General features: G+C 49.8%; 1 protein-coding gene across 2 annotated transcripts in view; it reads right to left on the bottom strand.

The window, feature by feature from the left end:
• The window catches only part of KMT2A (lysine methyltransferase 2A), a 40,701-nt gene extending 28,605 nt beyond the window's left edge, over positions 1-12,096 (bottom strand). For both annotated transcript variants that reach the window (XM_027881391.1, XM_027881392.1), the window contains exons 1-3: positions 11,773-12,096; positions 4,123-4,192; positions 794-3,462 (exon numbers count right to left, since the gene is read on the bottom strand). In XM_027881391.1, the coding sequence (XP_027737192.1) occupies positions 794-3,462; positions 4,123-4,192; positions 11,773-12,096 (3,063 nt within the window). The remainder of the gene's footprint in view (positions 1-793; positions 3,463-4,122; positions 4,193-11,772) is intronic.
• Between the last annotated feature and the right edge of the window lie 1,735 nt (positions 12,097-13,831).

The raw sequence follows: 13,831 nt of genomic DNA, 5'->3' as shown, positions 1-13,831 counted from the left end.
AAAGAACTACCCCAAACAAGCAACTATAAGGGCCTGGGCTTCTGCTACACCAGGCCAGACATACAGAAGCAAACACTTTTTCATTTTGGAGACACCAGTTGGAGAATTTTCTATTGAAATATGTGCTAGTGATTTTCAACACTAGTGATGTTAAGAAAAGTAAAAGTTTAAATAAAAAGTATTCCCTGAAAGTGTATCTCACCTCCCTTTCTGGCAGATAAAGAGGACTGCAGAAAAGGGGGGGTTTGGTGTGGGGGAGAAGGAAAAGAAGAAAACGGTAGGAAGCAGTCCCCCAAACCAGATGTGAAATCCCAGTGGATTTTCCTCTCTCTCATAAGTGACAGATCATTGAGCAAAGTTAAAAAACAAGAGAGACTAAGCAACAACTTGCTCTTCAGAAGCCAGCCTTACACTCAAGGAGGGTCCACAAGAAACCTCAAGGCCAAGAGAGACACTGCATTTTGCTGAAACTGCACTTTTCAGAGACAGTACTACTCTAGATGATCACTTTGCTTAGATTTATTCTGAGAAACCCAATAAGCAGCTATGCCATACTGGTCTCTAAAACACACGCAGTTCCCTCCTGAGTTCACTACACAGTAGTTTCCTCTTCCCCTCAGCTTCTGCCCAGGGCTCCTTGTTTTCTGATCATTTGCCATCTGTTGCACTAACAGTTGCTTCGCTTGGCACATTAATTCTTCTCGCTCAGGATACAAAAGTTAATTGTGACTTTCAGAGCAAGTTCAAAGTAAGATGCACTCTAGCAAAAAATCCAACTTGGAAAAAAAAATACCTGTGCTTTTGGTTGATCCGCTTGTTTGAGGGACTTGCTCTTCTCAATCTTGTACAGCTGGGCTTTTGCCTTTTTCAGAAGACTGGCCACCCTCTTGTCAGTCATTGGCAGTTTGTCTGCTTGAGCCAACATAGAGCTGATGGAGGAAGCGGAATGTTTAACAGTGCTTGACGAAGGAGCAGAAAGTCGCAGAGCTTTTTCTTTCTCCAAAGATGGCACAGTGGGGCTGACGTCCAGGTCTGATTTGTCTAATCCCCCTCTACCTTTCTTGGATGTTTTGGTTTTGACAGCTGCCGTATCTACCAGAGCAGCAGTGGAAACATCTGCCGTGGGATCTACTGCTGTAGACTTCTTCCGCCCAGCAGTTTTTTTGGCAGACGATGATGCTGCAACATCTTCGCTGACAACTTTTTCTTTGGGCATTTTACCTACAGGAAACAAAGCAGAGCTACTCTGAATTTCTGACCCTTTTCTCCTTTTCTCTTTCCTTGACTCCCGTTTGTTCTCCTTTTCCCTCTCTCTGTCCTTCTCTCTGCTCTTGTCCTTCTCAAGGCTTTTGTCAGCATCTTTATCTTTGGAGAGTTCCTCTGCCGCCCTGTCCTTGTTTCTGCCTCTCTCTGTCTGGGGACTCGATGTGAACCAAGGGAAGAGAGGAGTAGGGCAACCGGATGAGAAAGGTTCTGCTGGAGCGCTTGTCTGTTTCCTCGGTCTCTGGCTTCTTTCTGCTGATTCCCCAGACTGCGATAAGGAATGAGAGGGAAAAGTAAAAGTTGAATTTAAGGCACTAGCGGCGAGAGAACTAACTGAAATGCTAGTTAACGAGGAAGAGACAGAAGACTGTGGGGTGAGAGTTGTCAGGTCAGAGGTACTAAGCCTCCCACTCCTTGTCCTCATGGAGTGTGAAGGAGATCTGGGTTCTGATCGGATGGGGCTGAATGCTTTCCTCTTCCGCCTTCGAGAGGACACACCCGCAGCAGAGGTCCCTGTAGCGGCACGACCGACTGATGAGGGCAGAGTTACTGACTCGAAGATCCGGGAGTGGGCCTCGCTGGGTGTGAACCGGGGCGCTCGCAGTAGAGGACTTCTCTTGTGCATGTCAAACCTGGCTCCAGAGTGAAGCGAAAACAGACGTGTGGGAGCTGTGGCACCTGGTGTTGAGAAGCCAGATGCAAATCCAACGTCCTCCGGTGTCAGCGGCGGGGGTCTGAAGTTATCAAATATTGGTTTGCGAATGAGACCCTCTTTGGCATATTTTGCTGATGAGAAGTACTGTGGCTCTGACCTGGAATGTTTCAAGGAGGTCCACCTAAACGTCGGCTCTCGCAGAATCGATTTTCGTTTCTCTTGCATGGGCGCAGCAGAAGTGGGAAGAAAGGGTGAGGCTAATGGTATAGTTGGAGGCATAAGCCAAGGGGTATGGTCTGAGATGCTGGAAGCAGGCTGCAGTGGTGGAGGAGGAGTGAGCAAAGGGGGAGGAGGAGAGGAGGAGGATTGCTGCTGTGGCACACTTGGTAAGGTCGACAGCTTTTTTGCAGTCCTCTGGCCAAAACTTCTTTCTGTTATTGAAAATCTTCTGTTTCGCCTATCACCCTTATCATTTTCAGGGGACTGAGAAACAGGTAGTGGAGTGTGAACTTCTGGAGTATTGCTTCGCTCCTCAGAAAGTGTCTGCATCTCCTCGGAAGCCTGGGAGTCCGTAGATGTATCCACACTGGGGCTGCTGGACCGCGAGGAGTCCGAAGACATCTGAGATGAATGCTGGGAAGCGGCACTGGACTTTTCACTGGAGCCACAAGATGTAGCGCTGAACCTGCTGTTTGGTGTGGATTCTAGTCTGGATATTTTAATAGGAGGATCGTAGTCTTCATCCTCAATAAACCGTTTGGGTGTTTTGATAATCCGTGAAGAGATCGCACTCACAACTGGCATGATGAACTGTCGGATATTTTTGAGCTGGGTTCTCCCCTTCCTGCCCTGCAGTTTGGCTGCTTCTTTCTCAATCTTTTTTTGTGCCCCTTTTTTAGCCCTCTGCAAGAGTTGCTTAGCAATTGTGGCATCTGTCCTTTTGGTGGAAGGTATAATCCTAACGGGCTTAATCCTGCGCGGGCTCTGTCTGACAGCGGTCTTCTCTTCCTTTGTGAGAGGTGGTGTGCCATCCTTTTCTTTGCGAATCCTCTGAGGCTTCTCCAGCTGTGAGTTTATGACTAAAGTTGAGGAAGTCTTTAACCGTTCAGAGGATGGCGGCCTGCCTCTCCTGCGCACAATCTGAACGCTCTTCCTCCCAATCTGAAGTTTTGCCCCAGGCTTAAATTTAGATTTCAGTGGGGAGAGCTTACTAGTTCTTAATTTCTTGATTTTAGTTGCTTGCTGAAACGTAGTGGATGGTGACCTTTTGACTTTTTTCAGACTCTCTTTTTCTTCTTTGCTGCCCTTCTGAATATCTGATGTGTCCTTCTCTTGTGACAATTTGAACTTCACACTTGTAAGTGTTGGAGGTCTTCCTCGTCTTTTTTCCCCACTCTTCGACTCCTTCTTCTTTACTTTCTCCATGGATGTGGTTTCAGACTTGCTCGAAGGGGAACACACAGACGAAGAGTCTGACAGTACAGCTGAACTTCGGTCAGAACTGCTCCGGGGCCTCCCACGAGGTTTCCGTGGACTAGATTTAACTGAGAGGGAAGTAGAGAATGCAGAGTACATATTAAATTGCTCCAAGTGAGGGATCAGCATTACCTAGGTCACACAAGTATTTACTCAGTATCAGTCACACTGCCTGCACAAGTTGCCAAAACATTTCAGATAATCAACAAACAGAAATACAATTTTATCACTACATGTAAAGAGTACCTTACCAACAAACCTCTTCTCCCACATAAGATATCATGGAGATAACTTTTTTAAAAATGCAAGCTTGCCTTTTCCCAGCAACTAAATACGCAATGGCACAAACCCAGTACCAACCTCATGTTGGGTGGGGGCAATAATTCTCAAGGGCACATGCCACCTTTTAAACACATTAAAAGTTTCTTTTAAGCTGATCAGAGCTGGTTGAAAAAAAAAATCCTTCTTCTCTAGTACGAGTCAAACTTCTGACATGAGGTTTACATGAGGTTTTAAATACTGGTTTCATCAGTATGACTCTTTTTCTCAAAGTTTCCCTGTTCCTTTACAGATCAGACATACTGAGTCCAAAACTAACTGTACTGAATACAAAGGCTGGGGTGGCTTTTATGGTGGATGAGATTTGATGGAACAAACAGAAGAGGCACAGCAAAGCCATCACAAAGGAAAACAGAAAGTCAACACCCAATCCTGCAACTTGAACTTACCTGTGGGGGACCTGGTGGGACTTCGTACTTTGACTTCTTCATCTGAACCAAAACCTAAAAACTGTTCATCCTGCAATGAGAAAGTGGATGGAAGTTTGAAGACACGAATGATAACACTACAAAGAACTTCCCTGTGATCAAAGCACGAAAGGATTCTACAGGATTTTCCTTCCCCAAAGAAAATACTGGCATCTGTTCTTCTAACAAACAATTGCTAAAATAGGAAAAACAACTTTTATATATACATACATAGCAGCTACAGTTTACAGCTATGGAACAGTCAAAAGGAGTTATGGTGAAACAAAGGACAAATATATATAGAAAAAACCCCTTAACACATAAAATCTGCTCCTCCTATCAAACCACAAAGCTCTGCTCTTGTAAGCTATTATTCAAACCACCCTAAAGACATAATTCAGCAAAAGAAGTGTTTCCGTGTTTATTATTCTAGTACAAACATAGCTCAACTTCCTGCAAACTCATGTAAATCCTCTCTTTTTACTTCACTTTCAGATTTGATCTTTAGGAGAGATGAAAACATGACTTATGCTGTGAAGCTCTTCCCTCTGACAGAGATATGAGGTTAAAGCCTCCCTGTTTACATTGGGCAGATGCATCAGGGAGTCTCTTAAGTGTCAATCCCTTTCATCTGCCACCCAAATGTGTAGTGACACTTTTTTTTTTTATATGTCGTTATACCTTTCCTATTTTCACCTCAAGTATTTATGTTGGCTAGTCTTAACTTTCCAATCAGCTTTTAAAATGGAGATGTCGCTGCTCTTCCCTTCAAAGCACTGTGCGATGGGGCCGCACGCTGAGCTTTGATAAGGGCAGCCACTGTGAGAACAGTATCCTTGAAGTGAAAAGGGGCAACACTGTGAAAGGTGAAGGTGATTTGTGCAAAGAAGTAACATTGTTCCCTCGTGTTCTGCCTCCTGCTTTCTACATGGAATTCCTACTTCATCTACTTCCAGAACAGACCAATAAAGAGCATCTGAGCTACTGAGCACAGTCTGGCTTAAAAAAAACTGAACCACCCGCACTGAGACCCGCACCTGTGTCTATAGGAGAGTTGTGATGTGATGAAAAGCAGCAAGGCTTTAGATCAAAGTATTTCTCAAAATTTTCTGCCTGGTTTCTGTCTGATGAGCTCCAGTATAAACAATTCAAATACGGTAAGTGTTCTGACCAGGCAACCATCCAGGTTCTCAATGCAGATAACTGGTTCTGGCCAGTCAAATACAACACGTCCCCCCTTGGGCTGCAGTTAATCACTGTAAGCCCTCACGCGCTGCTGAAGGAGGGGGCAGCCCTGCCCGTCCTCACATCCCTGCTGCCTACCTGCTCTCTGCACTTGCAGCAGTGATGCCAAGGAAACCAGAAAAAGCAATGATAAAGCAAAATAGAAGAAATAAAATTATGCCAAAAGGCATTGCTTCTGCCTGAGGCACCTGGCATCGCACAGAACCCCTGAAAGGCATTTCCCAAAAGGGAGAAGCCAGCGCTTCCCAACTTCCATCCTGCAGCAATGCAAGCAGAGCAAGAGCAGCTGCGGGAGCACGACTGCCCGCTTCCAACACTGCGGATCAGCCGCCGTCACGCCTGCCTGCCGCTCCTGAGCACGTGGGCTCGCTGCAGGATGTAAACACTGCTGTGCTGTGCTGTGCTGTGCTGCCTGCGTGGACGCAGGCAGGGAAAGGGTCCCGGCCCCGACAAAGGGAGAGGCTGCCAGTGCAGACAGGTGATGGCTGAATGCTCTGAACGCTGAGAAGGCACGCAGAGAAATAACAATCACTTTAAGAACAGTCAGGTTTGGAAATGCAAAGGGAGCAGCCGCTCACTCTGTGTAATTTCCTGACTTGCACCAGCCTCCAAGTTCCTGTGGCTGCCATGGATCTTTTCTTCATTTTGTTATTCTGGGTCCTACAATCATTATTTATCTGTGGCTTCTAAATCAGTACTTGCCACATTTTTGACAACTGCCTGTCATAATCCATAGATTAGAACTGGCATTATTTTCAAACTGAGCTCTGTTACTTTTCCAATGGGACACATTGATTCTGGCTTTGGCCTGATAGTCTGGGTATGATAATTTTTTCCCCATTGCCTATCAAGCAGTCACTAGAATTGTCTACAGCAAAAAGGCTCCCTCCACAAAACGATCACTTTTGCTTCATTTATAACCACAAGTAGCACGACCAAAACATCATTTGCATTTGCTTGTTCTGTGACATTAATGAGTGTATTGATGGCCTCAAAGTGGTCACTGTCACCACCTGAGATGGCAGTCCTGTCAGAGATCAAGAAAGCCACTAAGTACCACTATGCGTTTGCCAAGCTAGCCCATCCATTGGCCATCACATATCAAAATGCAGCTTTGAGGCAAACAAGGCAGGAACAGCTTCCCTCCAGTTTTTCAGAGTGACTATAAAGCATGACAGATGGAGAGTGATTAAAAACATAATGATTTTGAACATGACCTCATTTACCTGAAAAAGGATAATGCAGTACAAAAAAGGTCACTCATGATTATAAATAAAAGGACAAGGGCAGGTGTGCCTCGTGCAACACATGAAGCCTAACCAGGTATGCACAGGACAATCTCTCTGGGCAGCAAAGCTTCCATGTACATCTCTGACTCAAACATTACACTACCCCATCTGGGTTCAACCTCAGAGTTGTAAGCAGATGAAGAAAGGCTTTTCCCCAGCTACTAAAGAACAAAGAAGTTGTAAGCAAATGTCTATCACAACACTTTTGAGCAAAATTACTTTTCAAAGAATTTCCAAGTAAAGATCTTGGAGGAAAATCCACCTTCAAAGGAGAAACTACTCTGCAGGTACCGACTGAAGTTCTGATCTCTGTCTGAGGAATAACAGTATAACACATACTACTACAGAACTGTGAAGTTGCAAAGGACTGTCATCAGCACTGCTCCAATCAGCACTTGAAAAGGTTTATTTAATTTTACAATAGATTCACCTGACCTATACTTCTCTTCCCATTCCTCATCCTGGGTTTGGCCCCAATTAGGCAGAACCTCACCTTCTCGTAAAGGGATAAGCTATTTTTAGAAGCTCATTCAGATGCCTGCTTAGTAGCTACAGCACAGTATCTACCAGACTCCTCTGCTTTCAGCAGAGTAAACACCCTTGGAAGTTGGCAATTAGAGACAAACACGGGGTACACTCTGCTGGTGTTGGGAGAGGATTGGAGTCATCTGGGAGTTCAGGGAGATGCTTCCCAAGCCACAGTTTGTGATGCAACTTCAATAATAAGCAGTAGAGCACCTGGGGTGACCAATATGCATGGACTCAGACGAGGGTCCACTCATCCTTTCATTGTTTAATTCAACAAAAGCTCAGACCAAGAGTGATGCACAGACTTTGCTGGGGCTTCCCCTCCGAGCAGCAACAACCTCCAGAGCACATCCTGAGAGCACAGGAGAACTCCTGGCTGGTTCACCCCCATATGACAACCCCCAAATTACAATGCTGCAGCTATGCCCTCGGGAATCACGCACAGTAATACAACCGTGATTAGGATTGCAGCTTCTGGAGCCCCTTGGATGACACCTAATTTTAGAATTTGAAAGTGCATGTTGCTCTTTATGGGGCTGAGGCTCAGAGAGCGCCTGTTCTGACAGTATTACTGAGCATACAGATCTGTCTTGCCAGCTCGCTAGAAGGAAAATGAGAATATTCAGTGTTAGGAAGTACATCCAGTCTTGCTCTCTGGTCAAGCTGCAAGCAGGAGATCAGTAACTTACACCAGCAGCCCACTAACAACACATACTTTCCATAGAGTCCCGGTTCCATTCCAGATGAGAAATTCTGAATTATGTTTTCTACTCTGAATACAAGAGAAATGCTTATTAGAGCACCTGAAACACTCTCATCCTGGTCACAACAGGCTTTCAAGGAAGAGAGTCAGTCAAACCATTACCTAGAAAGATTCAGCTTGCAGATGGCAAGAGAAAAGCCTAGAGTTGCTGTGCTGATGCATTAAATAAAGCCTTTTGTAGTAGCAAACTCATCTTTCACTCCTAAAGAAATACATTTCCTAAAGAAATATTATTTAAGTCAAACTATGCTTCAGCTCAGCTCCAGGGGAACTGTAAACCCCTTCCTAGGAATTCTGCATCTCCCTCACCATGCGCATGTACAGTGACCATGGCACTGCTGACAGGCAGGGCTCTACATCTCCACCTCACACATTAAACACTTGGGCAGTTTTACAGCAACTGATCAACATAACACTAGGAGAGGAAATTGTGAGGCAAACAGAATTTTAATGCCCTGGAGGAAAGAAATTATCCATACTTCCAGCTCAGGCGTGACTGTGGTGGCAGTATGGAAGCTGCTCCTCCCGCCCAACACATGGATCTAGTACCATTTCCAAACAAGCCAGCCATCAGCAAACATCCACAACCGGTAGAAGACTGTGCCTATGTGTAATTACAGTAGCAATACCAGAGGCACCACCATCACTACCACATCCCACTGCAAACCTTGGGCATCTGCAACTTTCAGCCAATGCAACTTTTACTTCAGGTATGTGCAGGAAGCTCTGAACTGACAGGCAGACTAGATATTTAACAACTATGCTTATGCTTCTTTTATACCAAACGTTGACATAACAAATCAAGAAAACACAATCCAATTTTCCTTATTCCTACACTGCCACTCACGGAGAGCTGAAGGGCCAGTTCACAGTACAAACGCTGCTGTTCAAGCAGTTACAGCTTCCCTGTGCAAAAAGTCCCACTGGCAAATCTTGTGGTGCTAAAATCAAGTATCAGAATGTTGCTCCTTTAACACAAGCTGGTTTTACGATAACTCAGCACAGACAAGAATTTTTAGGAAGTGACCTGAACCTGGAGAGAATGCTCTGACACCCCAAAATCCAGGTATCTTTTAAACAACAAATAAAGTTCTGTTATGTAGCATAAAATGGCTAAGGAGACAAGGGAAAAACTGAGTCTGATACTTGTTCTGGACTTCAACATTTTTCCTGCATCAAACTTTGATGGTAATGCCCAAATTCAACAGGTGCCTATGCACATGGGAATGAGGTCCAAAAGAAAAAAAAAATGTACACAGAAGTTGAACATGAAAAGACAACACATAGTATTTCCCCTAATCGCCACAAGCTCCTGACCTCCAAGCAATCACTCTAAGCTTACTCCCAATGCAGAATGCCAACTCAGTTGAAGACCGTAACTGGCCTGGTTAAGGTAAGACCCTCAACCTTGTGGAAGAGAACAGTGTGAGCACCAGGCAGCTACTGAGAAGGCATGGTGGGCCCTACTACAAAGGGGTCTTCCGAAAGCCCCCTTCTAGTAGAACATCTCCGCCCAGAGCACAGGTTCCCACACAGCACGCAGCTGCCCTGTCCTCTAGAGAGACCACTGGTGGCATCCATGTGCTGACTTCCTACATGTGCCAGAGCTCTTTTCACAACCCTACTCCCACCCCATGGAAAACTTGTACTGCAGGATAGAAAAGCTTGTGCTACAGCTTTTGGTGACCAGCAGCGGCTGTGTGTTCTTCACTAGGACTACAGTAAGTGCAGAGTAACTCATTGGCCCAGAGAACTACGTCCTTTGATGCAAAAATGCTTTGTTTCTTGAGTATCACCAAAGGAAAGGAACCAACTGAGTTAACTCAATCTGAGTATTTGTGAGGATCTGCTCTCTCAGTACACCTGAGATCAGCAGCACATGCTGTAAACCCAGAGTGAGGGAAAGCACCCGGGGTCTGCCCCTACCTGGCTCACAAGGGGTCAGGTAAAGCTCAACCTACAGACACCAAGCCACAAAGCAATGTTTATCATTACTTTCCACTGTATGCAACGTTATTAGACAGAAGGTTTTAGCAGCTAAATAGAAAAGTGATGAAAGAAGCAGAGTTCTTAAGATCCAGGAGACCCTGTGCTCAATAGCTGCCACGCCTAGAACACATCCAAGCTATTTTATTTTAATGCAAAAATACCCTAAAGGCCAAACTCACATATATATCTCAAATATGTTTTGGAGTTTTTTTGAAATGCAAAAATAAACTTTAAGACAATTGAAATTAAACAAACAAACCACAGACCAATGTCATCTTAGAAAAAGAAAGAAAAAAAAGAAACAAAACAACTTGCCTACCCCCACATGAAAACCTCCCAGGTTGTTAAGTGTGTGGTCAGCCTGGTTAGCCAGATCTCCATCATTTCTGCCCCTGAACTAGTGCTGGTGAGATATTAACTGCTTCCCAGAGGACCCGGTGAATTCCACCGAGCTATGTCTACTGCAAACAGCAAAATGGACAAGTATCCCAAAGCACAGCCCCTGAGGTGCTGGCGTTAATGAGAGGGCAGTGCGAGCCACATCCCAAAGTCCGTGCAGGTGAGGGGAGGACTGTCCCCACGCTCAGCTCTGCCCGTGCAAACACAACCCCGCTCCTCCCGCACCGCGGGAGCTGCTGATCTGCAGCCCAACAGTTCCTCCAGCTCAGCCGCGAGTGAAGAGCTCCACTTCATGGCACCAACAGAAAACGCCAAAACGAAGCCGGAAAGACACAGGAAAACCATATTTTCATGTGTGTTTTAATAAACTCTGCTTCGGCCAGTAATGGAAAAGGAAAGCAACAGCTCTTTAAATGGACAAAATACAAAGATATGCTCACCCACCCTGCAACTAACACCCTGCCTGGAGAAGAAGAGACAGAACTGGCCCTTCAAAGCCCCACAGAGCCTCCTGATACAAAGGACCCAGGGAATTCTCTTGCCGGCACAAGGACGAAGCCAACGAGCGATGCAACACAAGAATTGGGGGAAAGGAACGCTGCAGCTCGTAGTAAGTAACACACCCCCATCATGTCTTCCCTGTTCTGTCAATAGGTGGGTTGTTGTCAGACTCCCGCTACGGCTGCCTTAGAAAGGCTTAAAAAAAAACTAAAAAATTAAGGCAGGAAGAAGAGCAACTCAGAAAAAAAAAACAAAAAACCCCCAAAAAAACTAAAAAGAAGATAAAAAAGGAGAGCCAGCCTTCCGTGTGCCAGCAAACGGCCTCGCATCGGCCCGCCGCCCCGGTCTCCGCCTGGGCATCCACGGCAGCGAAAGGGAGGAGGAGGAAGAAGAGGAGGAGGAGAAGAGCCGGTGCGCGGCACCCACCGCCGGGCCCGCAGGAGGGGCTGACAGCGCGGCCCCCCTGGGCGGTCGAGCCCGAGGAAGGACGCGTCACCCCGCCGAGCATCCTCCGCACGAGGAGCCCGGCGGCCCCATCCATCCTACCTCGCTCCCGGCGGCGGGATGCGCGCTCCGCATCCCATCCCATCCCGCCCCGCCGCGGGAGCGGCGGATAATGGAGGCGGCAGCGGGGAGGACGCACCGGCGGCAAGTCGCGTGCGCAGGGAGGGACCGCGGGGGCGGCGGGACCGGGAGCGGGACTAGCACCGCCGCCCGCCAGGTCCCACCGCCCCCCCCCGCGGGGCGCGCCCTTTGTGCGGGGCGCGGGAGGTGTGTCCGGCGGCGGGCGGGCTGTGCGGGCAAGGCTGGGTGGGTGTGCCCGGGTGTGCTCGGGCCGCCGCCGGGGATGCTGCGCCCGGGACCCGCCCGCCCGCCCGCCGCGCCCCCCCCCCGCCCCCGCCCCGCCGCCCCGCTCACCTCTCCGCTGCCCGCCTCGGCGCCGCAGGCCGCACGGAACCGCCGCAGGTTGATGCCGATGGCGGCCGAGACCTGGAGCGCCGCGTCGAAGCCGGGACCGGCCGCGGCCGCGGGGCCCGGCGCTGCCCCGCCTCCGCCGCTTCCCGCCGCCCCGCCGGAGCACGGGCCGCCGCGCTCGCCTTCGCCCGCCGGCGCCGCCGCGGGCTCGGCGGGTCGCAGGCTGTGCACGGCCGGCACCCGCAGGCGGGACCCCCCCGGGCCGCGGCGGCCCCAGCCGCCGCTGCCGGGCCGGGCGGGGAAGCGCCACCGACCGCTGTGCGCCATCTTTACTGAGAGGCGACGAGCCAGAGAGCGGGGCCGGGCCGCGCCCCGCGCCCTGCATATCGCCTCGCCGGCCCGCGGAGGCGCTGCATAACGGCGGGCGTAATGCAGGTTGCGGGGCTCCGCCATCCCGCCGCCCGAGCACCTGAATAAGCCATGATCGATCAGTGCTACCCCGGCATAACGCTGGGTGATATACAGGGCCCTGGGCCCGAGACACAGCGCGGCCCCCCGTCCTGGGTAGCGCAGTCTCCGGCCGCCGCGACCCCTCATAGCTCGCAGGGCCATGCAGGCGCGGGGCTCCTGGTGGGCGAGCCCCGGAACCTGCCTGCCCTATAACCACACCGCAAGAAGCCGGCATAACTCCATCGGCGATGCAGAGCGGGAGTGCGAACCGTCGGCGCCCGGGACAGCGTATACGATATAGGCGGCTCCGCCTGCCCCCTGCATAGCGCCGGGCTGTATGCGGGGCGCGGGGCGGCGCGGGGCGCGGCCCCGGCATGGCATGGCCCGCAGGCCCCGCGAGGGCCCAGCGCCGCCGGGACCCTCCAGTGCCCGCCCGGGCCCGGGAGGAGCCGCTCCCTGCGGGGGCACCGCGGCCCCGAGCTGTGAGACCGCGGGTGGGTGTCTCCGCCCCACTCTCCCAGTCCCGGCCATGCCCTACCTGCGGCTCCGCGCCCGGCCGGTGCCGCGTCCCGCCGGGTGCCACCCCCGGGAGGGAGGTGACGGCGATGGCAGCTCCCCCCGGTGCAGCAATGCGCGAACAGGGGTAACATCCAACAAGTGCCCGCTGTATTCCCTGAAACAGCGCTGCAAACGCACGGATCGGGTGTGAAATCCTCTGCTTTGGAATATAAAATACCTATTTTCCTTGGAAGCCCGTCAAATAAGGGCAGGGAGGGATCAAGGAGCAGAGGGAGGCTGTTTGTCCCTGGCAGAGACAGGACACCTGGCAGAGACAGGACACCCAGCAGGTATAAAGACCCCCTCCAGGGCCCCTGTCGGGCTGTGCCAGGCAGTTGTGGTGCCCTGGCCAGGCAGGTGGGAGAAGAGAGTGCAGAACCCAGGCTGGGCAGGGGGCTGGAAGCACAGGTCCTGTTGCTGCTGCTGTTGCAAACTCCCTGGTGGAAGCCTGGGGAGTTCATTGAGCCTCAGTTTTCCCATCTAGGGCAGGGAGGTGACCTGTAACTGGTTATGACCCAGAGCTGCGACAGGAACCCTTCTTTTTAACAAGAAAAACCGCAAAAAACAAAACCAAAAACAAAGCTAAAGCTTTCGGTTCATTGAGGCTACACCAACCTCCTGGTCGCCGCATCTAAAGAAGGTTGGATCACCTGCGCTCCCTCTCAGCAGGTCACAAGGCTTCTTCCTGCTGAGATGAAGAACTGAAAAGGTCAGTTCTGCTGCAGGGAGAGGTGTAAATGACGTGCTACTGACACAGTCACCCTAAAGACATCGGGGTTACTGGTGCGCACAACTAAAGGCCCAGAGGAGCCAAGGAGCAGCTGAGATGATAGCATCATCAAGGAGCAATACTGACTAGAAACCATCTCCCAAGACAATAAAATCAGTGAGGTCCCATCCCAACCATCTGCTGGCTTCAGAGAACTACAAATTACTTTCTGAAATGTGTTACAGGGCAGGTGACTCACCAGGTTTTGTACAGACCTCTACAAGACCTGGCTTACAATGAGCAAGGTGGTGAAACCCTGGGCAGCTCAACATCCAGCTGGTGGGG

Source organism: Empidonax traillii, unplaced genomic scaffold (assembly GCF_003031625.1).
Source record: "Empidonax traillii isolate 1590-97213 ecotype Southwest subspecies unplaced genomic scaffold, ASM303162v1 scaffold87:size1256882, whole genome shotgun sequence".
Lineage (NCBI taxonomy): Eukaryota > Metazoa > Chordata > Aves > Passeriformes > Tyrannidae > Empidonax > Empidonax traillii.
The sequence above is the reverse complement of the archived record's forward strand: the minus strand, read 5'-3'. Positions and strand labels throughout refer to the sequence as shown.